This window comes from Saimiri boliviensis, chromosome 10 (assembly GCF_048565385.1).
Source record: "Saimiri boliviensis isolate mSaiBol1 chromosome 10, mSaiBol1.pri, whole genome shotgun sequence".
In the NCBI taxonomy this organism is placed as follows: domain Eukaryota; kingdom Metazoa; phylum Chordata; class Mammalia; order Primates; family Cebidae; genus Saimiri; species Saimiri boliviensis.
The window spans coordinates 53692067-53716780 of record NC_133458.1 but is presented as its reverse complement, the minus strand read 5'-3'; the positions used below and the strand labels follow the sequence as shown (position 1 = coordinate 53716780).

The following is a 24714-nucleotide window of genomic DNA, read 5'->3' as shown; positions in this document are numbered from 1 at the left end:
TGAACCCATGAGGACTTTAACCCAGTCTATCTATCACACTAGCCCCAGGAATTCTGTTCATTGTAGGGGGTTCAATTTTTTAAGGGACTTGCATTTTAGAAAGATCAGTCTTGCAGGTTTCTTGGCTAAATAATTTAGGGAATAATTTTTAGGAGGAAGCAGGCACACACAGGGGAGAGAGAAACCAGGCAGGAAAGAAGAAAATAAATCGTTTTGTTCCCATTATTTTACTGGTCATAGAATCACAAAAGGTAAACACATACACGCACACACACCCCCCCCCCACACACACACACACACTCTCTCTCTCTCTCTCTCTCCTTACAGAGTCATTTAGAATCATCTTTCTTCATTTTAAACTAAATAGATGACACAGATAAAGCAGTGGTGGAACCAGGAAAATAATCTGACCCTTGTCTCTGCTCTTTCCACCGCACCACGGTGACTCTCTTTTATGTGCGTCTCTTTTTTTTAAGACTCTACAACAAAACTGAGGATCATTTGTAGTTAAAGAGATCAACGCTATTCTCAAAACAAGTTCTAATCTCTCATAATTTTCTTGGTAACTCAGAATCAATGTTAAGAACGTTGAAATAAAAATACAGTACTTTACGTGGTAATTTTGTAGACTGTGCACCATGTTCCCATCCATTTTCTTACTTGATCCTCACAAAAACCCTTTTTGAGGCATGGCAAGGAAGGTATTATTATCTTCAATTTTAAAGTGAGCAATTAAAACTCAAAGTAAGGTCACTTAGGGTCAGGAAGGAGCCAAGACTCTATTCCTGTATTTGGAATATAGGAGGGAGTACACCTCCAATGAGGCAATTCCGTCCAAAAGCACCAATCTGGCTCTTTACTGTATTGCCAAGGCAGTCTTCATCCCCTGGGGACGCCCCCACTAGGTTAGTGAAGCGTGCGTCTTGACATCCACATAGGTTACTCCAGTTTGCACCTAGTTGTCATCTTTAGAAGCGCAGTTTCTTACCCCTTCCCTTGGTCCTGATCCTTATTTAGGCTTCTATTTTCCTCTTTGGGATTTGGTCTCCTGGGTCTCACTCCAAAGCTCCACCTCTCCAAACAAGAAATCGCGTCCTTGGTATCCAAGGTGACCACGCAACTTTACTCACGTTGTCCTTTCCGCGCCTTCCATTGGCCAGTTGAACTCCCAAGAACCGCCCCTCCAATGGCCAATGGTCTTGAGACAAACGGTGCGCGCCTTTCCAGCGAGTCTAACACCTGCTTTCTTACCCTGTCTGTTCTGCGCATTGCCTCCTGGGATATGTGGTTTCTAAGACGCCAGAGCTCTGCGACTTTTCAACCTTTAGAACTACTTATCCCGTCGACCTTAGCGAAAGGGGCGGGGGTAGGCAAGAAGTCCAGGTCAGAGTGTAGAGCTTTCAAATTCCAACTTGGCCCTGAAGATTGAGCGGCGGATCTTTAAATCGCCTCCAGCAAGCGAGCTAGTGCTTGCTTCATTAAACCCTGACAGACGTCTTCTGTTTCACTGGAGACATCACAGCGGCCAAGTCGATTGGCCGTGGCAAGTGACCCTCCCTGTGGTTGAAGTGTTCTGAGGACGGGCGAGAGGGGCGCGCCATGCTCGCCTCCTGCTCAGGCTGGGAGCTTGGCTGCCTCAGTCTCCGTCAGCTCCGACTGTGGGCTGGCGCTGGGCGCTGGGCTTGCCGGGCTTGCCAAGCCAGGCCGTACGTCTCAGGTGGGGGCGAGCACTGGCCAGGATCGGAGGCTGAGGTCCCTCCGCCTGGCCTGCCGCGCCGGACTCTGAAGGAGTGGACGCTGCAGGTGAGCCCATTTGGTCGGCTGCGGGCGCGGCTTCCGTGCCACCTGGCCGTGAGGCCCCTGGACCCCCTCACCTACCCGGATGGCGACCGCGTGCTGGTCGCGGTGTGCGGCCTGGAGGACGGTGCGCGGCGGGTCCTGGATAACCTGCTGGTGAAGTACGACGAGACTCTGGAGGAGATGGCCATCGTGTCTGATAGTATCGACCCCCAGACGTCCGTGGAGGTGAACGCGCCCCTGAAGTTTGGCAAGTAAAGTGAAAACGGGTTTGGGTCCCAGGGCACGCACAGTGAACTTAACTAAATTTGGTCGACGTGCACTTTTAATTGATCCCGGCTTTCTAAACCTAATTTACAGTTGGCCCTTTCGGAAGTGCACCTTTTCCTCTGTTCTATTCTTATCTGAGCAGTATTTAAAAATTAGGTTCCCAATTTTAGAAATTTTATCCATCGAATGGACACATGATTTGGTATAATCCAGGTCAAATTACATTTGTGGAGCCGCCTGTGTTCTCCTTTATCCCGTTGTCATTAACAAAGTGGCTCATTTTTCAAGGTTGAGGTTTCTTGACAATCTATTCAGTGGTATGGCAGTCCATCTACATTTCCTCTAGCTCACAGCCTGGGAGTCTGTCCCAAAACAGCACTGTCAATAAGATGTTCCATGTATCACCTGGTTTGAGTATTTGGTTTTAGACAGACGCCTAGCTTTTTACTGTTATGTTTCCATTCCTTTTGGCCTAAGTTTTCCATGAGTAGCAAGCTTTGAAGAAAATCATGTGGTAAGCCTGCCTGGGAAACTTCAATAGTAATGCTACAAGATACGTTTCCTAGGTTTTTGGGTTCTACGTTATTTCCTAAATGGCAAGGCACTGTGTACACACACTTTTCTAGGAAGGGCTCCTCAGACTGTCACTCTTCCTGGGACTGAAGGAAGATATTGATGATGATGATGATGATTCATTCTTCCTGGGACTGAGGGAAGGCATTGATGATGATGATGATGATGATGATGATGAAGATGATAATGATGATGATAACAATAACATTTAGCATTTTAAAGATCATCTTTTATAATGCTTACAGTTGCACCAAAAAGTAGATGCAGTAGTCCTCCCTTAGGCACCGTTTGGCTTTCTCGATTTGTTACCTACCTTAACTGTCAGAGGAAAATATTAAGATATTTTGACAGATCATATTCACATAACTTTTATTAGAGTATATTGTTATAATTGCTCTATTATTGTTGTTAATCTCTTACTATGCCTAGTTTATAAATTAAACTTGATCACTGAATAACTGATATATATATAAGAAAAATACAGAATATATAGGATGTGGTACTATCTGTGGTTCAGGCATGGTGGGGTCGGGTGGGTGGGTCTTGTTTAGTGTAAGACAAATCATCAATATTTATGTGAATTCCAAATTAAATATCAGTGTTTTTAATTTTTTAAATTTGTATACAGAGATGCCTGCAGTTACATCTTAAATAAACAGCCAAGGATGGCATTTGTGATTCCTTATTTTCCAAACTTTCTTCATATACCACTGTCTTTTGTCCATGATCTTGTGGGGTTTTTTTTGTTTGTTTTGAGACTGGGTCTTACTCTGTCACACATGCTGGTGTACAGTGGCGTAAACATGGCCCACTGCAATCTTGACTTCATGGTTTTAAGCAATCTTCCCGCCTCCGCCTCCTGAGTACCTGGGACTACAGGTGCATGCTACCATGCATGGCAAATGTTTTTACTTTTATAGAAATGGAATTTTGCCACATTGCCCAGGCTGGTCTGGAACCCCTGGGCTTCAAGCAAACCTCCTTCCTTGGCCTCCCCAAGTGCTGGGGTTACAGGCATGGTGTAATCTTGTGGTTTTAATAGTATATATGGCCTAATCTTGTGGTTTTAATAGTATATATTATGTTTTTCAAAGTTGTTCCCATTTTTTTTTTTTCTTGAGATGGAGTTTCACTCTTGTCACCCAGGCTGGAGTGCAATGGCGCGATCTTGGCTCACCGCAACCTCCGCCTCCTGGGTTCAGGCAATTCTCCTGCCTCAGCCTCCTGAGTAGCTGGGATTACAGGCACGCGCCACCATGCCCAGCTAATTTTTTGTATTTTTAGTAGAGACAGGGTTTCACTATGTTGACCAGGATGGTCTTTGATGATCTGTTGACCTCGTGATCCACCCGCCTCGGCCTCCCAAAGTGCTGGGATTACAGGCATGAGCCACCGCGCCCGGCCAGTTGTTCCCATTTTTAAAAATTACTTCAAATACCTTGTGATATAGCTGCATGGTAGTATTTTCATTTTTTAGGTATGAAAGGTTAGATATAGGATTTGAAAACCTAAGTCATAATCATTCATACTGGGGAAGAGGCTTCTACAATCTTTCACATGAGAACTTACTAGAATTGCAGTCTCTTATTTCTCTTTAGATGATTTAGGCCAGTAGAAATAACTGCCCTGTTTCTAAAAACTGTCAGAAAGGCTATTGTATTTGGTCCTGTTGCCATGGTAGAAGACTCCTTACCTTTAGAGTATGCCCTTTCCAGGATTCAGTAATGTTATGGACATAACTGAGGACCTGATTTCTAGGGGTTCTAAAATGGTTTTGAGCTTATAAACTGCAGTACTAACGGTTTTTTTTTTCCTTTTTTTACTTCTAGGTTTGGATATCAAGTCATCTGGGTCTGGCTGTGTAAAAGTTCAAAGTATCGAGTGTGATAATTGTAAAATTGAAACTGAGCAGGGGACCAGCGTCCTGCAGTCTGTTAAGGTATATAGCATGTTTCTAATTTTATTTCACTATTTAAAAAAAAAAAAAAAACCCTTACACTACGAATTATGCTATCAAACTGAAGAGATTCTTGTATTTCTCAGAACATGGTCATTTATTCATCTCTCAGAAAGTCCTTGGCAAACATTTTGCCTTGAAATCAGTTCTAGTAGAGTACGGAGGTTGTAGCAGTTTTGAGGATTTTGCCTCAAATTTCTTTTTGATTTCATTTCAAAGTGTACAGTGAAATGAACAGTATTTTCCTAGTATTCTGAAATTTTACTAAATAAATTTTAGTTTTCATGAATGATTTTCTTCCATTTTATTAAAGAGTAAGGAAGAATCTTTATGCATTATAAATGTGCTTAAATATTAGATTACTTTCATCACATTTTTAATGTACCAGTTAGCGCATTATTTAAGGACTAAGTAGTTATCTGTGCAAAGTAACATGATTCATCTTGTTTTGTAATTAACATTTTTATAATTAATTAATTATTTATTTATTTTTTTGAGACAGGGTCTCACTCTGTCAGCCAGGCTAGAATGCAGTATGTGATCTTGGCTCACTGTAGTCTCAACCTGCTAGGCTCAAGGGATCCTCCCACCTCAGCCTCCCAGGTAGCTTGAGACCACAGGTGTGCACCACTATGCCTGCCTAATTTTTAAAAAATTTTTTTTGTAGAGACAGGGTCTCACTGTATTGCCCAGGCTGGTCTTGAACTTATGGGCTCAAGCTATCCTCCTGCCTTGGCCTCCCAAAGTGCTGGGATTACAGGTGTGAGCTACCATGCCTGACCTATATTTAATTTTTTAAAGATTAGACTGGTGTCAGCTATAAATAGTTTGAAATCCTCTCTGATAGGTTCTAGCTTATCACTACTCTTATTGCTTCTTATATTTGCATAGTCAAAACTTGATACTTTTGTAAACTTTGAAAGCATGAAGTTTTGTTGAAGTCAGTCATCTTTGCTTCATAATATTTTCATTTTTAGATTTCCAAACACTAGTTAAAATAATTTGATGCATTTTTTTACATTTTTTTCTTTCATCCACCTTTATTTGCATATATGCCATTAGCATCTGTCTGTATATGAATCATTTCAAATAAATTTAGTAGCACAATTATCATAAAAGATTAACATTACCATCACACATCCTTTTAGCAAAATGAGTTGGTTCAGATTCTTGTAAAAGATTGTGCAATAAGGCCTTGATGTTGAATGACTGAGTGAGGATATCATAATTCCTTTTTGTCCTTAGAAATATTTTGTTCAGTCATTGATACTTAAGTTTCAGAAAACTGATCTAGACTGTTGACCTTTGAAGACCCAAGAGTTTGAGATTTCCAATTTCACAATCAAAAGTAGAATCTAGTATACTGCTGTCTGTCTCTGCATTTATGTTTGGATTAATCTGATTGTTCTGAAAGATCTTTCTCTGTTGATTTTCTTTTTCTTTGCCATTGTGGGCTTAAAGTTAAAAACGGTTTTTTAGCCTTGGCACTATAAACCTTTTTGGCTAGATAATTCTTTGTTGTGGAGCCTATCCTGTGCAGTATAGGATATTTAGCACCATCTTTGGCCTCAACCTTCTAGATGCCAATAGCATGCTCCTCAGTTGTGACAAGGAAAAATATCTCCAGACATTGTCAAATGTCTTCTGGGGACAAAATTATCTCCAGTCGACAGCCATTGCTTTATACAAGTTGATCATTCTTCTGTTTTTTTCTTATTTTTTTTTAAACATAATTGGGAATAATTTATGAATATAATGATGAAATAACTCCTAGGATGATATATTATGTAATATGTAATAAAACATATAAAAAATAAGAACACTATTATCCCATAATGTATTTTAGATTTATAAGCGTCCAGTGGACTGATAATGATAATTACAAGATAGAATGAGTTTTATTCTACTTTTTTTAAAAGTAAGTATATTTTCTGTTTGTTCCTTGAAAGAGCTCTAAGAAATAACAGAAATCATGAAATAACAGTTCTTACAAATGAAATAGCTCAAAACAAGAAATTCAAGAACTAAAATTAGGCCTGTGTATACTAATGGTATACTAAGGGTTAAGAGAATTATCCTTGAGGTCTTGGGATTTAACTAACTTAAATTCACAAATCAGAACACTTTGGTAAAATATCTGGTTTAAGTTTTAAGTATTGTATAATATCATTACCTTGAATTAGTGATCACCTGTTAATATGTTTATCTTCCACTAACTTAAGGACTTAAAACATAGTTGATCTACATAATAATTTTTTTTTTTTTTTTTTTTTTTTGAGATGGAGTCTTGCTCTGTCACCCAGGCTGGAATGCAATGGCACGATCTCAGCTCACTGCAACCTCCGCCTCCCAGGTTCAAGTGATTCTCCTACTTCAGCTTCCCAAGTAGCTGGGATTACAGGCTCCCACTATCATGCCCAGCTAATTTTTATATTTTTGTAGAGATGGGATTTCAGCATGTTGGCTAGGCTGGTCTTGAACTCCTGACCTCAGGTGATCCGCCCACCTTGGCCTCCCAAAGTGCTGGGATTACAAGCATGAGCCACTGTGCCTGGCCCTACGTAATAAAATGTTTATAGCAATAATAATAACTACTGTTAATAAGTCCTTATTATGTACCACAAATCTTAGCTAAGCCTTCATTTAGTCCTTGAATTTTCTCCATTTTATCAAGGAAGAAACTAGAGGGCACCAAGAGATTGAGGAACTCACTTGAGTTCACATAGCTAAAAAGACTGAGCTGGGATTTGACCTCAGATCTTTATGATTTCCAAGCTCATGCTCTTTCCATCTTTATTGTCCAAAGAAAACATATGATAAGACCACATTTGTACAGCATCCTTCGGGAATAAGATAAGTGAATTTTTTAGGCAATAGACCCTTAACTAATTGAATTTCATACATTTGGATTTTTTAAATGCAGTATAATTTATTTTCTAAATAATTTTTGATTTATTTAAACATTTAACTATTTGATTTTATGTTTTTAAAAATTCTATAATCAACTTCACATTTTTGGGGGAATTAAATGAGCCTTAAATTATAACAGTAGCTCTTATTATTTTTGAACCTTAGAACTTCTTAGAAAATCTAATAATTGTCTTCTTAAGAAAAAAAATGCACATGTATATGAAATTTTGCTTACAGTTTTATGAGTTCATGTGAGCTTGGTTAAGAGTTCTTGATTTAAAACAAGTGTGCTCCTCCTGTCACCCAAGATGCTGAAAGGAAAGAAAGCCAAGGGGAAGAAGGTGGCTGTAGCCCCTGCTGTCATGAAGAAGTAGGAGGCCAAGAAAGTGGTGAATCCCCTGTTTGAGGAAAGGCCTAACATTTTGGCACTGGACAGGATATCCAGTCCCAAAGATATCTCACCTGCTTTGTGAAATGGCCCGGCTATATCAGGTTGCAGTGGCAGAGAACTATCCCCTGTAAGTGGCTGAAAGTGCCTCCTGCAATTAACCAGCTCACTCAGGCCCTGGACTGCCAAACAATTACTCAGCTGCTTAAGCTGGCCCACAAGTACAGACCAGAGGCAAAGCAAGAGTAGAAGCAGAGGCTGTTGGCCCAGGCCAAGAAGAAAGCTACCAGCAAAGGGGATGTCCCTACTAAGACCACAGGTCCTTTAAGCAGGAGTTAACACCATTACCACCTTGGTGGAGAACATGAAAGCTCAGCTGGTGGTGACTGCGCATGACATGGATCTCATCAAGCTGCTTGTCTTCCTGCCTGCCCTGTGTCATAAAATGGGGGCCCCTTACTGCATTATCAAAGGAAAGGCAAGACTGGAACGTCTAGTCCACAAGAAGATCTGCATCACTGTTGCCTTCCCACAGGTTAACTTGGAAGACAAAGGAGTTTTGTCTAAGCTGGTGGAAACTATCAGGACTAATTACAATGACAGATATGATGAGATCCATCATCACTGGGGAGGCAATGACCTGCATCACAAGTCTGTGGTTCACCTTGTCAAGCTTGAAAAGACAAAGGCTAAAAAACTTGCCACTAAACTGGGTTAAATGTACACTGTTGAGTTTTCTGTACATAAAAATAATAAAAAAAATTTTTTAAGTGTTTTGGGGATAATCTTTTCAAAGGTTTAATCACATATTTTGTTGGGAAAAATAGCAGAGGAGTAAGGACTTACAGAGTGCCTACATAAATTGGTTATAAGTAACATATAAACAAGGAACAACAAACTGCAGGAGGCCTCTGAGGAGGGAGGCCTCTTCATGTTCCAGTGTAGGGTGACCTAGGTACTGTTACCATAAACATTGTGCCCAAGGATGTAAAACCCCTTCATAGCACTATGACATAGCCAGACTTGTAGGCTCCTTGTAAGGTCTATGTTCCACCAGGTGTACATAGATAATAAACTAAAGATAATCACGTGTTCTTGTTTCGTGAAACTCCCAAACCGCCACTGTTATCAGTCCTTAGGATGACATACCAGTTCCAGCTGACTGATTCACTTCCGGCTCACTGATTCATCCCACCATCACTTCACCCTACCCTGTAGATCAAAGTAATTGTAATCAATAAATAGTGTGGATGATCAGAGCTTGGGGCCTTCACTATCACCTCCAGAGTAATGAAGTGATGGCCCCCTGGTCCCACTTTTTCTCTTCATCTGTCTTTCATTCCTTTGTTGCCACCAAACTTGGGGTACCCACAGGTGATATAGGGCTGGCTCCCTACAATATTTGATAAGGAGTGTATTAAATATAATTTGACTTCAGACTCATGTCTCTGGGCATAACATAGTTAACCATGCGATAATACTTTTTTTTTTTTTTCTTTTTAAAGACAGGGTCTTGATGTGTTGCCCAGGCCAGAGTGCAGTACCATGATACTAGCTCACTGCATCCTCAAACTCTGGGCTCAAGCAGTCCTCCCAATAGCTGGGAAATACAGGCATGTGCCACCATGCCTGGCTTTTTTTTTTTTTTCTTATTTGTTTTTTAGAGACAGGGTCTTTTTATATTGCCTGGGCTGGTCTCGAACTCCTGGCCTGAAGTGATCCTCTTACTTTGGCCTCTCAAAATTCTGGTATTACAGGTGTGAACCACTGCACCCCAGCCCAGATGTTTTTAAGAATGAGTAATTTTGCACTGTTCACTAAATTTTCTGAAATTCACTCCCAGGCTATTTTGCCTAAGGTTTTACTATTTTTCCTCCTAAGTAAAACAACTAGAAGTCATATAATTGTTTTGAATTTTTTTGTCTCCCTGCTCTTTAGATATTTCTCTACAGTTGTTGGTCATGATATTGGTGAGTTTCCTCTGTTATTTTTCTTCCTCTGCAGCTTCTGCTATTTACCTATTATGTCTTTATAATTGTAACAGAACTAAACACATATATAATGATTAAGGAAAAATAAACTACTCTAAAAAAATAGACCAAACATCTAATGGCTTGTATATAATTTGAGTTTATTTCTTACTTGTGTTGAGGTGTGTGGGTGGATTTTTTTCATTCAGTGATGCTAGGTTCCTTCCATCTTCTGGCTCTGCCAACTTTTAGAGCCTTGTTATACTCTGGTCCCACTTGGTGGAATGAGAAGAGCACAGAGTTGTGCTTCTAAAAGCACCAACCTGGAAATGGCATATAGCATTTCCACTTACATTCTGTTGGTAAGAACTTAAGAGGTAAAGGAAGTTGGAAAATGTGGTCTTGCCATAGGTCAAGCTATACTGCTTTTACTTGGGAAAAAAAAAATGGATTTTTGTGAGCCAGTAATAGTGTTTACTGTAGTTCCCAAGTCCAAAATCAAGACACACACTCACACATACACACACGCACGCCACGCACACACGTGCGCACACACACACACACACACACACACAATTTTTTGTTTTCTGTCTTGCAGAAGAGGCTAACTGGCTTGTGACTATTGTTCTGTGGTTGGAGGCATTTTTACTTAGTTACAGTTTCTGGGTTGTGCTAGAAGGTTTAATTGGGCTGACCACTCCAGCCTTAAGCATGTGGGCTTTGGAATCATACAGAGCTTGAATCTAATTGTTACTTTAGATTTTTTTTTTTCTATGTCACCCTGATAAAGTGATTTACCTTTCCAAATTGTATTATTCCTCTCTAAAATGGGAAAAATGTAATACTTATCTCTCTGGTTTGTCATGAGGATTAAATGATAGTTCATGTAGCTAACATGGTGTCTAGTGCAAAGAAAATGCCAAATAAGTGATAACTGTTATTGTTATTAATAATGATAAATAGTAACAATGATTATTATTGTCATCTTCATCATTGTGAATATTTAGTTAGCTGGTCATAGTGATTTTTGATTCCCAAGTCCTTCTTCAGTGAAGCTACCAGAATAGCCAAGTATCTCTTCTTTTGCCCTTTGAGTCCAGGTGGCTTATTTAATCCCTGTAACAGCAGTTGACATTTTTTTCTAGTTGCTGTCATTATTTGAAGCAGTGAGTTTCTGTTTCATTCCTTATTCTTTTGTTGCTTTGTCAGTATTAATACAGAAATGTTGAAATGTTTCACTAGTGTAAGTCAAACTTACTCTTTTTCACTATATGTATTTTTTGAATTTGTCTTTCAGAGTCAACAATTGCATGTTCAAACAAAAGGAGGCAAAGTGATCTGTCTGGGAACAGTTTATGGAAATATAGATATTCAGGCATCAGATAAAAGTGTAAGATTGAAACTTTCTTTCTTTCTTTTTTTTTTTTAGTAATTGCAACTTTGCTTCCATTTGGCTTACCAAGTGGGTAGGTTCTACAAAGTTCGTGGTATAACATTCCCTTTTTAATGCATTTTAGTTCATAAATAAATTCAAATTTGAAATTGAAGTGATTAAATAATATACAACTTAGGCTTTAGTTTGTGGTTTAATAGGTAGTTCCTAGTCTGGAATCAATAAAAAATGCTTAATATTTCACTCTAGCTCTGAAAATATTTTTATTTTTATGATCATAGATTAAAATAGATCATTAAGTAATATCACCAGTAACTGGATTGGATTTTTCTTGTGTTAGGTTTGAGTATTTTCTAAGACCTTTTTACTTCACCCTTAGGCAAACTGAAGGATGTTTCAAAATTCAACTTTCTTCAGTATTTTCCACAAGGTGGCACCATTAGCTTTACTGCTTTCTCAGAGCTTTTTTTGAAAGTAGCTATTGGGATTTTAGTTGTTATAGGAAGATAGTTTGTATTTTTTAATCAACTCTTTTTGTAGCCTTTGGTTATTTAGGGTAGTATTAAGAGCAAAGGTATAATTTTGGAATTATAAGTTGTAATTTAAAAACATGATTGATATTGTTATATCTTTGGGAAAAAGTTTCATTTTATTTTACACTTACACAATTTGCAAGAGCCTTTTTGTTTCTTATAAATTTGTTAAATTTCATAGTCATCATGCCATTGCACTCCAGCCTGGGTAAAAAGAGTGAAACTCCATCTCAAAAAAAAAAAAAAAATTTCATAGTCAGCTTTATTTTCAGATAATTGGTGGGGATGAGTTGCAAGCATATTTTGTATGTAGATTATTGTTAGCATAATTAAACAAGGTAGATTATAACAGTAATTGTTTCTGTTTTTTTAAATCTTCCATCACCTTTCTCTTAGGCTGGTTGTTTAATCCTAAACATTTAAAAATACTCTGTAAATTAAACTAGGAAAGTGTTGAAAGATACTGTGTGACCTTATGCAGCAGCTTTTTGAGATGGCATTTAGTTTTACTTCTTAAGATTGCTATAATCTTGGAGGTGCAAGATGGAAGTTAGACAAGTTTGCAGCCCCTTCAAACTCAGTAAATGATGGCTAATGTTATTGAAATGATATAAGTTACTAGAATATTACAACACTTACAATGAAATATAAGTATCAGAGAATTTAATATCTCAATCATTTGCTACTTCAAATATTCTGGCCACTGTTTTCTCTCAGTTATTTGTTGCAACTTTTATGGTTTATTGAGTATTCGTGTATTTTACTTGCTATTATATAATTTTATTTATTGATTGAGCTTTGTTAAGTACTAAAGAATCAGTCTAGGGTTTCTTTTTTCTATTTTTATTACATATAGTATTGATTTTTAATGTATATTTCTAAGTTTGTAATTTTTATAAAACATATAAAATAAATACTTGTGAAATCTATTAACTTTTAATACACAACTTTCATAGAAATGTGATTTGGATATTTGAGAGACAACATAGTGAATTAGTTAAGAGCACAGAACATATGAGAGCCAAACTACCTGTGTTTGAATTCCAGCTCAACCATTCACTAAGCTCTATAACTGGACAAAGTACTTAACCTCTGTATGTCTCAGTTTTTTTGGAAAATGGGATAATAGTAATAAAACTAATTCAAAAAATCCTCTTTTAAGAGGATTAAATAAGTTAATACAGGTAAAGCACTTAAAACAATGTCTGGCACACAGCTAAGTCTAATGTAATAACACAATGATGATGATAAAGGTAAAGGAATCACAGGAAAGATAACTTGACCGGTTCTAGACCTACCAGTTAGCTTCCCTGAGACTCAGTTTCATTGGCCAGAAAACAAGACGGTAATACTTACTTTGTCTACTTAACAAGATTGTTAGAATCAAATGAGCACTATAAATAAAAGCATCATTATTCTACATGTTGTTTTTCTTTCTTTTTTTTCTTCTGTCAGTGTCAATGGTCAGTAATACCTGGTTTTTTAAAATTGTGTTAATTTCAGTACCCAAGTTTAGTTTTCTAACTTAACAGAGAACACAGAAACCCATTTCATCTGACTATTTGGTGAGTCAATGACATAGTTTTCCTCTCAATGTGAGCTACAAAGCCACAGTACTTCCTTAAAACTTGGGTTTTCATTATTTGTAAGAACCATGTATAATATGTGTGTGTGTGTGTGTGTGTGTGTGTGTGTGTGTGTGTGTGTGTATGTATATATTCATAACTAAATTAATGAAAATTTTTTCTTTTCGTGTAGAAAAGAAAATTTATAGCAATACCTCTGTCACGAAGGTATTGATTTTTAAATGTACTTTTTGTTCTGTCATTAAATAGGTAAATTTAAATTCCTTCCATTTCGTTTGGTGGAAAGCTACTGTGTTATTAGATGTCAAGTGGAAAAGTTCTAGAAATAATAGTATATTCACTACATTAACATACTAACGGACAAAAATCATGATAGGTCAATAGAATAAAATAAAGTATGTGCTAAAATTAAAAACCCATTCGCGATTTAAATAGCAAAAGTAATAAAGTTGAAATAGAAGGGAATGTCCTTAATCTGTTAAAAATTATTTTTAAAATATCTATAGCAAACATCATGCTTAATGGTGACACGCTGTAAACTTTTCTTTTGAGAGCAGCAATAAGACAAGGATGCCTGCTGTCCCATTGATTCTACTAGCTCTTATTCACTGTTGAATTGGAGGCCTGATACAGATGGTTAAGGCAAGAAAATAAAGAAAAAACAGGGGAAAAATTATCAATATAAGGACTGGAAGGGAGGAAATGAAGCTGTCACTTGTAGACAGTATAATTACACATATAGAGTTTTTAAAAATACAGATAAATTATTAGGATTAGTGAGTCTAGCGAAGTTGTTGGATTAAGATCAATTACAAAGTCAATTAGGATCAAATGAAATTTTAAAAGATACCTTGTACAATAGCACTTAAAAAATATATAAAAGGAATAAATCTAACAAAAGATTAAGAATTTTTAATAGAACATATAAAACATTATTGAGAAAAATTAAATGAGACCTAAGTCAATGGGGGAATATGTTAGATCTATTTCATATTCTGAAGAGAATGCACTATTGCTCACACTCCTATAATTAGAGGTAGGGAATCAGAGTCAATAAAGTGATTGTGTACTAGGTAGCAACATTTTATGTAGTTACTCACTAATTCCACAGGTAGGATTTTGGCTTTTTACCAGTCTTTGTTTTACAATGAACTGATTAGTCTTTCTCTTACTAGGCTGTGACCATAGATAAACTGCAGGGAAGTTCTGTTACTATATCTACCGAAGATGGTTTGCTGAAAGCCAAGTACCTTTATACAGAATCATCATTTCTGTCTTCTGCTGCTGGGGATATTACATTAGGAAGTGTTCATGGTAAGCTGACAAAGGCATAATACATCTCAGACTTTACACATAGCATAAATTTGAAGAGATCTCAACTAGTCTCTGTAGTTGAAAAAGGATCAGGAAACTGGCCTTTAAATAATTAATTGCAGACTAACCATCTTTTTTAAAAAACCATAAAAATAAAATGACTCAAGCTAATTTAATTTTATTTGGGCAAGAGACTAAAGATTATGCTGTTATATATGGAACTAATAGTAATTCTAATTTTTAATGCATTTTCTTTTTCTCTTTTTTTTGACACAGAGTCTTGCTCTGTTGCCCAGGCTAGAGTGCAGTGGCACAATCTCGGCTCACTGCAACCTCCTCCTTTCAAGGTCAGATGATTCTCCCACCCCAGCCTCCTGAGAAGCTGGGACTACAGGTGTATGCCACCACGCCTGGCTAATTTTTGTGTTTTTAGTGGAGCTGAGGCTTTGCCATGTTGCCCAGCCTGGTCTCAAACTCCTGGGCTCAAGCGATCCACCTGCCTTGGCATCCGAAAGTGCTGGGATTACAGGCATGAGCCATTCTGCACCCAGCCTGTGTTTTCTCATAGTAGGAAACAAATAGCAAGAAAATATATCCAGGAGATGAAGTAAAAGCAGTGTTAGGTAAAGATGAGTACTGAGTGATTGCTTTTATGTTAAGAAAGCTGAGGGTTAAATTAATGAAACATTTGGTGGAATGTAATTATAGCAACTCTGATACTAATTTTGTTTTAAATGTTTTCTGTGAGTTTGTACTGACACCACCTTTTCTCAGCACCCTGTTGTTTCCATTTTCTTGGATTAAATATCCTCTTGTGATTTCTAAATCCTGTCTCTGCAAGAAATATTACATAGTTAATGTTTGTATTATTGAAAGAAAATTAGAAAAGTATAATGATGAGGTAATATGGCAAAGGGCATGCTGGTGTTCAGTGTCACTCAGCCTGCTTCTTAAATTTCCATAGAGCAGATGATTCAAATCCAGGTGTTTTCTGAAATATATACAGATAGAATTAATAATCACTAATCCTAGCAAGAAGTACAGTGTATAAACATCTGCTAAATGCCTTTTGGGCCATATTCCAGGAAGTATAGATTTGGACTTTTTCCATATATAGTCCACTCACTTCACCTCTATATACCAATATTCAGCTTTACTATAGAGGTGAAGTGAGTGGACTATATATGGAAAAAGTCCAAATCTATACTTCCTGGAATATGGCCTATATTCAGATAAAACCTGAATATAGGCAAAACCCTCAGATTTTAGCTGTGAGCAAGAGTTATTCAGTGGTATTAGAAAGCATGGTTAGTGCTAACCATACTATGTAGTTTTCTAGAAAGAAACAGAGAGAGCGAGAGAGAGAGAGAGCGAGAGAGAGAGAGTGCACAACTTATATGCTTGAAATAGTTCTTGAGCCTCAATTTAATGGTTAAACCTCAAGCATTCTTACAAGGTTAAGGTATTATTTGAACCTAAAATAGATTAAGTACATATGGAGCTGTATCCAGATGAAGCAAATGGTTTTGTTACTTATTCATTTATTTATTTTTTATTCAGTTGTACATTAAGTAGATCTGGTAACTTGTAACTCTTCATATTTCAATAGCGACTTTTATATAAGCATTGCATTTCTAACTATCTTAATCATAATGAAAAGTACTGTGCTTAATATATTTAGTAGCTTTTAGTGGAGAAACAATTCCTTATCAAGTCAGATGCGAATTAACATCCACGGGAAAAAGCAGCTCTTCTCTGCAGTGCTTTATACCATGTTTACGCTAAATTCATAATGTTTCATTTCTTTGCATTATGTTAAGTTAGATAAATTGAATTTGGTACAGTTTATCATTAATTGCCTACATGGTAGTAAAACAGGTGGACTTTTTTGAAGCAGTCCTCAAAGTACGCTAGTGCTGTTGATTACATAAAGTAGCTAAAATGGAAATACATTGCTAAGAAAGAGTTAATTCCTTAGCCTTAATAAAGCCTTTTTATATTTACTGACTTTTAATACAAAATCATATACCTTTCCTTAGCTGTTTTAAATCTAGGTCCTCTTTTGGACTATTGTTTCAGATTGAATTTCCCTGAAGGCAGACACTCTGAGATGGAAATTTGAGCATAGCACATTTACTAGGGAGGCCTCTTGGGAGCAATGCCATGTAAAGGAAGAAAGCCAGTTTTACATGGGAGAAGTTGGACTATGATACAGTTTCAGTAACCCACATGGAGAGCTCTGAAGCTGGGATGGTCTCTAAGAGTTGTCTCTAGCTGGACTGAGAGGAGCTGGACGTTTATATCCCCAATCATTAGATACAAGCTGTCCCAGGAAGGAGTATGATCTTGGGCCGAAGTGGCTCATTTTAGCTGAGGCAATTCCCAAAGAGGGCTGAGAGCTGAGGGCTGTCTGCCAGCAGTACTCCCAATAACTAGGAAAATAAGCCCTTCAGTTATAATGGGGGATCTGGATGAGGAATACAGCATCCACTATAGTTATATTTATTCATTCATTTGACATATCTATTGACCACTTACTGTGTGCCAGATTTCCAGGCACCAAAGGTGTAAAGTTCGGCAAGAGATGAAACTTATCGTTAAAGAACTCAGAGCAGAGTAGAAGGATTAAATATACTTTCTTATTTTCTGTCACTACCATTCCCACTGGGATGCTATGACCCACCTCATTTCCAGTGGTCCATTATCAACTTGCCTCAATGCAGTGAACTATTTTAGCTGTTTCTCTCAGCTTCTTTTGTAATACTAGTACAGCAGAAAGGAGTAGGAGAAGGGAAAATTTAATCCAGTTTCAAATTACAGTTACTTTCACAGAAGTAACTGTAGAAAAGCTTCCATGTTCAGCCTTGCTTTCTCCACCTAGTTTTTGACCCTCGCTCTGCTTTGGTTTTTCAGTATATACAAGAGAGAAATAAGACAGGAAACCCCTCTTTGTTCTATAGTCACACCCAGTGACTCGACTTTTAAAAAATCACCCTTGAGGCACATCTAAGTTTCTTGTCTTCTCTCCCATGTCACCTCTAGTTCCATCCTTGTCCTAAGGAATTATATCAACATGCTTTTGGAATTTGTAGTTTGGGGTTTGGGATGGGAGGGGTACAGGAGAGGAGGCAGTGTTTTAGTCTCACATCCTGATAGGTAAGACGATTAGAGTCATGGCTGGTGAAAGTAAGTCCCAGTTTTCTAGCTTCTGGAATTTTGGTGGCAGTTATTTCTCCAAAGATATTCCCAACCTAGAACTCTGGATATATATTTCAGTGAGTTCCTTGTTCTAAATGCTGATGGTTATATAACACAAATTAGGTGTATATTTTGGCTATTTTTAAACGAACTGGCTTGAGAATCTTAAAACTTGTTTTTATGGAAAAATATATTGCTATTTATAAACATCTGACTTACAGAAAAACAGAATATATGCATTCTTGTTTAGCATTTATTTACTTTAGCTTCTTTTTTCTTACGCAAGGCTTAAACTGATTTTTTTTTCCAGGTAGAGCTGAAAAAAATCTAACATATAGATGTTGTTAAAACCATTTATACACAATTACAATGCAGTCACTTTCTTTTTGGTAGATTTTTTTTTTTTTTTTTTTTTTGAGATGGAGTTTCGCTCTTGTTACCCAGGCTGGAGTGCAATGGCGCGATCTCGGCTCACCGCAACCTCCGCCTCTTGGGTTCAGGCAATTCTCCTGCCTCAGCCTCCTGAGTAGCTGGGATTACAGGCACGTGCCACCATGCCCAGCTAATTTTTTTGTATTTTTAGTAGAGACGGGGTTTCACCATGTTGACCAGGATGGTCTCGATCTGTTGACCAGGATGGTCTCGATCTCTTGACCTCGTGATCCACCCGCTCTTTTTGGTAGATTTTACAAGTAGAGTTTGGAGCCTTTGTGCCAGTGGGTGTGTGGGTGGATGGTTGAAAGCAAACATGTATTGAGTACCTAAATTGGCCGGCCCCTTTTACTTAATGAACAATTGGCTATTTACAGATAAGGAACAATTAGACTTAGAAATGTCTAATTGTTTACTCACAACTCCACAAGTTAATTAGTGGAATAGCAAGGATTTGATCCTAGTTTCTTGGCTTTCTAGATGTTTTTAAATAGTGAACTTGATTGCAACTGAAAATTCCATCACTTTGAGGGCTTCCTAGCTCACTCTAGAGATGCTTCCTCCAGGAAGACGGTACTGTAACACAGATGCACTGCTTCAGCTATGTTCTACATTATAACTTCCTTGAGTTTCAGGACAATTATCGTGCTTTATGATCGAAAATGTAGATGTTCCTTCCATACAGTGTTTGGGCTTAGCTCCATCGTGGCATTCAGGAACTGAACTCCTTCCATAAGTGATGGTGCTGTCTTAAGTGTGTGGCTTCTAAGTCTTTCATGAAAGGAAGGGCATGAAATTTATTTTTTGTCTGTATTTTCTATTTTTTTATATACCCTGATGGGGAAGCAACATCTAACATATTAGTGCTGAGTACTTAGAGCATATCCATTAATGAGGAAAAGAGTAATGAAAGGAGCAATATATCTTTCCTGGCCTTGCAAGTTGATTCCTATCTATAAAAAAGGAAAATAATTTATTCTAAATGTTTTTTCAAGTGAAATTTCTAATTATAGCTAACTATTTTTTATAGATAAGAAACTGAGTAAGCTAATTGGCTAGTCATATTTACTATTTGTATAGTTGTTTGAATCACATCTACTGAGTATGTATGCCTTCTAATACAAAATAGTTTATTCATTAACTTAATAAATATTCACTTTCTGGCAATGGGAATCTAGTGGGAGCATAGGTACTTGGATAGCTTGTATTTAGATGTAAAATTTTATGACAGTTTACTATCCTTCAAAATAGTCAAAAATTAAATTTGGCTTTATATGGATATTTTATTATATTCTGACATTTGAATATCAATGTTTTTTAAAGAATGCTATGCATGTAAAATAAAATACATCTATTTATATGTATTCTCCTAAATACATTTTAAAATATAAATATGGTTTCCTGACTCTGTTAGAGACAATGAAAAACTTCCTTGAAATGGTTTTCTAGGATTGGTTTTATTTATAACCTATAATTTAAACAAATTGATTATGTTAAGATATAAGAGTATTCATGTTACTTGTTTTTGGGTATGTTTAAACTTACGTTATGATTTGGAATAGTGACTAATGAATAAAACTCTATTTAAAATATTTAGATTCCCTATGTAACTTAGGTTCTATTTTCGGTTCCTTGGAAACATATCTTGTTAGATAAATTGCTGAGTATTAGTTCTCTCATTTTCTTTGCACTTCAAAAGTCCTTTGTTCTTCAAAGATTTGGCATAAAGACATAAACTTTTCCCTTACTACTTTTTTATTTTTGAAATTTTCACAGAAGTACAGTTTACATGAACTATTCAAAACACAGGTGATAACTTTGTAGCACTCAAGAGTTCATAAAGAAACGTCCCAATCTGCTTTAAGAAGGACTTGTGGTTACTGATAAATTTCTAAATCTGCTTTGTAAACTTAAAAAGTCAGAAATAATATAAACATTTAAAAGATGGAAGCTTTTATTGGATTAAATAGATCTTTTTATGACGTTCATGAAAATGCTTTCTTGAAATTCTAGTATTTATTCCTAGGTCATTATGAAGTTTTAATTTATCATTTTGATACTTAATTTTGAATCTGGACACATACAACTTTTTTATATGAAATACTAGAAAGGAATTATAGCTTTTTTTGTGGTGCAAACCATGTAGGTTTTTCAGGGTTTAGACCTCAGACACAAAATACTGATATTTCCTACAGTGTCTGTCCTAAGTACAGCTCCTTAGAGACATTCAGAGACTTGGCTTGTCCTGTAAAGGCGATGCTATAATCCTCAGTTTGTGGCTTCCAAGTTCTCCATAAAAAATGAGAGAGCATAGAGGATCATGGAAGAAGTTTCAGAAACCAGGCCTAGAAGTGCATATATTACTTCTGCCCATAGGTCTTTGGACAGAATATTTTCAAAGGGCTTCATTCTAACTGCAAAGGCTGAGATATGTAGTTTAGCAGTACTCTTAATGAAGAAGAGAGGCTCACAAATATTAATGGACACCAGCAGTCTCTATCATATGATTGCTCTTTCACAAATGTCTACATATTCCTTCTCTTTCCACTCCTGTGGTAATTGGCATTCTCCAGGATTTCATCCTTGTACTATTGTTCTTTCTCTACATATTTTCCTTGGGCATCTTATATACTTTTGAGTCTGAACTATCTTTACAAGGGTGTTTCAAATCTGATTATTCAAATCTGTGTCTCTAGCCCTGACTAATTTATACATCCATCTGGCAGGTAGACATAGCCATTTGGATCTTCATAGACATCTTGAACTCAACATTTCTAGCTTTTTTCCCTTCTTCCCCAATCTGTGAACGTCATCTGTAATGTGTCCTCCTCCCTTATTTTTATTTGCTGTTTCTGATATTCCCAATTCCCATGCTATAAATCTGGCAGAGATCTTAACTTCCTGTCTCTCCTCATCTCCTGCATCTAATCAATTACCAAGTTTAGGCAGGTTTTATCTCTTAAATATTTCTTCAATCTATCTAATTTTTTTCCTGCTAATTTCTACGCTTCTGTTTCAGATCCTTGTGACCTCTTGCCTTGATACTAGCAATAACTTTGCCTCCAGCCTTGCCTTCTTCGTATCCATTTCTCCTTACTGCAGCTAAAGTCGTTTATTAGTAATACACAGTGAACATGTCATTCTCTTACTCAGACCATTTTCTGCTGCCTTAGTGACGTGCCCAACTTCCCTCTTCCCTCTTCTGACTCTATGCTTTGTTTTCCAGAATTACATTGTCTTTTTTCCTATATACATTTTTACCTGTTTTATACCTCTGAGTTCTTGATCAGAGCCTTTGATCATACTGATCATACGTTTTATATTCTGCCTGAAATGCTTTTCCTAGCTTTTAAAAATCTTGTTGACTTTTTAAATCTTTCAGTACTCAACTAAAGCATCTTGCCTCATCTCTGGTTTTCTATAAATCTTTGCCTAATTATAAACTCCTCAAGAGCAAAGATTATGTTTTATTCATCTCTATATTCTTAGCATTTAGCACTGTGGCTTGCAAATAACAAGTGTCTCCCTTCCCACCTACGCACCAAAAAACACAAAATGACTTAATCTTTAAGGATATTTGATTACTTTGTTTGGATTATGATAAGTATATGTGCTTTAACCATAATCACATTTCTTTTGATGAAGAAAAATAAACCAATGTTTATCTTTAAAGTGATTACATTTTTTTTCCTCTGACCATGCTAGAATGAAGGATTACAAACTAAGAAAAATGATCTGTTTTCTTAAATACCGGGATTTGTGGAAAAGCTATGTAAGTTGAGAGTAGGGTAAGCACACATACTTATTACAGACAATCTGTTGTCTGCTTTATTGGAAAGAAGCTTTTACGAAGATTTACTTCTCTCAAATAATTAATTTATAATTTTCAGTGATTGGAGATGAAGTAGGTGAAACCAAAATATAGAAAATTTTGCTAATACTGCCCATTTTATTACTTTGTATACTTTTAAATATACTACTTTATTCCACTATGTATTTGAGATAAGACATCCATTTTGTGTTTTCTAGTGACTGTAATATTTCTGTTTAGGGTAGAAATTTTCTAAATATTTTGATATGTTAAAAAATAAGTATTTCCTGTTTTATTTAGAATTGACAAAAATATTTTAAAGTGTTATTTATAACTATACAGTATTTGAAACGATGCCTTATTTCCATGAGTTTTTTGTTGTTGTTGTTGCTCCATTATGCTTTCAGTATACAGTAGAATTCTGACATTCAAGAAGAATGTTATCTGAGACTGCATAAGTCCCACTATGATTAACTAATCCTCATTTTATATAGATATAAAACTTCTATTTTCTAGCTCAAAGAATCATTATTTTCTCAAGACTTCCTCACTTTCATGACAAGCACTAATGATTGGCCTTTTGAGAAAGACCATATTTTTATTTAAAAAAAAGTAAATTTTTACTGCACTGTTAAAGACTAGCGTAAAACAATAAAGTTCCATTGCCTTGATGAGTGGGTGACTGGATTCACCAGCTAAATGACTGTAAAACTTTATCATGGTTCTTTATTAATAAAGTTACAAATATCAGGGACCTGTCTGCTTCATCTTTTATTGTTCAGGAGGTGGAGCAGTCTGTTTTCTGTTGCCATAACAATACCTGAGACTGGGTAATTTATAAAGTTTATATATTACAGTTCTGGAGGCTGACAAGTCTGAGATCTAGAAGCTGCATCTGGTGAGGGCCTTCTTGCTGATAGGGGCTCTATAGAGTCATGAAGTGGCACAGGCCTCACATGGAGTGAGGCTGCAGGAGAGACAGCCACAATGGCTTCTATAACAGACTCACTCCTGTGATAACTAACTCACTCCCTCAGTGACCCTTTAATCCACTGATTCATGAATGGGTTAATCCATTCATGAGGGCAGAGCCATCATGACCCAATTACCTTCCAAAGGTCCCACACCTTACAGTATTGTTGCATTGGGGACCAAGTTTCCAACCCATGAACTTTTGGGGAAACATGCAGACCACAGCAAGCAGTAAAGAGAATGCTGTGTGTGGAACGCCCACTGTCTCACACTAGGTAAATCTCCTTAAAGCATGGTTTTCTTGTATTTTTATCTATCTTGAAATACTTTACTGACTTTTTGGTGTAGGATAATCAGTAGACTTAGCACTCTGTGGGTCTACCACAGGTTGCTATTTACGTACTTTTCCAAACTTTTTATTTGTGCACAAAATAATAATGTTTACTATGCACTGTGCTGAGTTCCCATATATGAAGCTGCATAAGAAAGACATGATTCCTGTCCTCATAGACTTGCCTCATTGCTCCAGCCTATTTGATCTGTATTATTTAAACATAGTATGTATAGTTTTGCCTTTTTACATTTGCTTATATGATATCTTTTCCCAGGATTTTTTTTTCTCAGCATATTAACATTTTACGTACTTTTCAAATTTCAGCTCAAGTGACACCTTCTATACGACTAAACCTCCCTGTCCAAGCTAGGTCATTTTGGTCTCTTTCCTCTAAGTGCTGTGGAACCTGAATCATGCTGTCCACTTAGGATATTAAAATTATTAATACAGACTGATTTTTAACTTGTCATGTGTGCATCTTTCCAGATATCCTATGAGGTTTTGGATAGCCACTGTGTCCTCTGGTCCCCCAGTGATTCATGTCCTTCCTACATGCAAAATACACTCTCTTCCTCCCAAAGTTCCCAAAAGTATCAGCCCATCATGCATCAGCTGAAAGACCAGAATCTCTACATCAAAATCAGCTCCAGGTGAAAATGAAGCTTCTCAGGTGTGAATCTGAAGACTGGTGAACTAAAGAGACAAGTTATCTACCCACCTCCCAAACACACACACACACACACACACACACACACACACACACACACACACATTACCTACACACCAAATATAGAGTGGAGGCATTGGATAATGACTATGGACTTAACTGTTGAAATAGGAGGCACAAAGGAGTCACTGATCCATAGTGATTTTCAAATTCAGGGGGGCAAATCTTGAAGGTTCTTTGATTAGATCTCAAGGCCTACGAATAATTCTTCATGGTTCTGAGTTTCGACCACTGAGCTCTTGGTTCCACCCTCTAAGTCATTCTTCCTTTTTTATGAAATGTAGCATATCTTTACAGCTGAGTAGTTTTCTCAGCCTGCTTCCTGTCAGTAGAATTCTGAGGGTCCAGTGGTCTCTTTTCACTTTGTACTGTCACTGTCCCCTTCAGTCTAAGTTGGTAATATTTATTGATGTAATTGTCTAAAACCTTTGTCAGCCTTCTGTGAATCTCACTGGTGTTCATTCCATTAGACAAAAGCCACACACAAAAATCTTTTCAAAATATGGGTTTCTGCAGCAATATTGAGGTCAACACCCTCAAGCTTTCTAG

The 24714-nt window shown here is 36.9% G+C and overlaps 2 protein-coding genes across 5 annotated transcripts in view; one reads left to right on the top strand and one right to left on the bottom strand.

Annotated features, from left to right (window-relative positions):
- The window catches only part of CCDC146 (coiled-coil domain containing 146), a 164044-nt gene extending 162939 nt beyond the window's left edge, over positions 1 to 1105 (bottom strand). For 2 of the 3 annotated variants that reach the window (XM_074379293.1, XM_010344620.3), the window contains exon 1: positions 989 to 1086. The gene's annotated coding sequence lies outside the window, so the exon portion shown is untranslated. Of the gene's footprint in view, positions 1 to 988 lie in introns of all 3 variants that reach the window. The other variant, XM_003921131.4, reaches the window with a different exon arrangement.
- Positions 1106 to 1520: 415 nt separating this feature from the next.
- Positions 1521 to 24714, top strand: part of FAM185A (family with sequence similarity 185 member A) — a 57711-nt gene continuing 34517 nt past the window's right edge. For both annotated transcript variants that reach the window (XM_074379291.1, XM_003921130.4), the window contains exons 1-4: positions 1521 to 2047; positions 4470 to 4579; positions 11163 to 11255; positions 14553 to 14691. In XM_074379291.1, the coding sequence (XP_074235392.1) occupies positions 1600 to 2047; positions 4470 to 4579; positions 11163 to 11255; positions 14553 to 14691 (790 nt within the window). In that variant the 5' untranslated portion in view covers positions 1521 to 1599. The remainder of the gene's footprint in view (positions 2048 to 4469; positions 4580 to 11162; positions 11256 to 14552; positions 14692 to 24714) is intronic.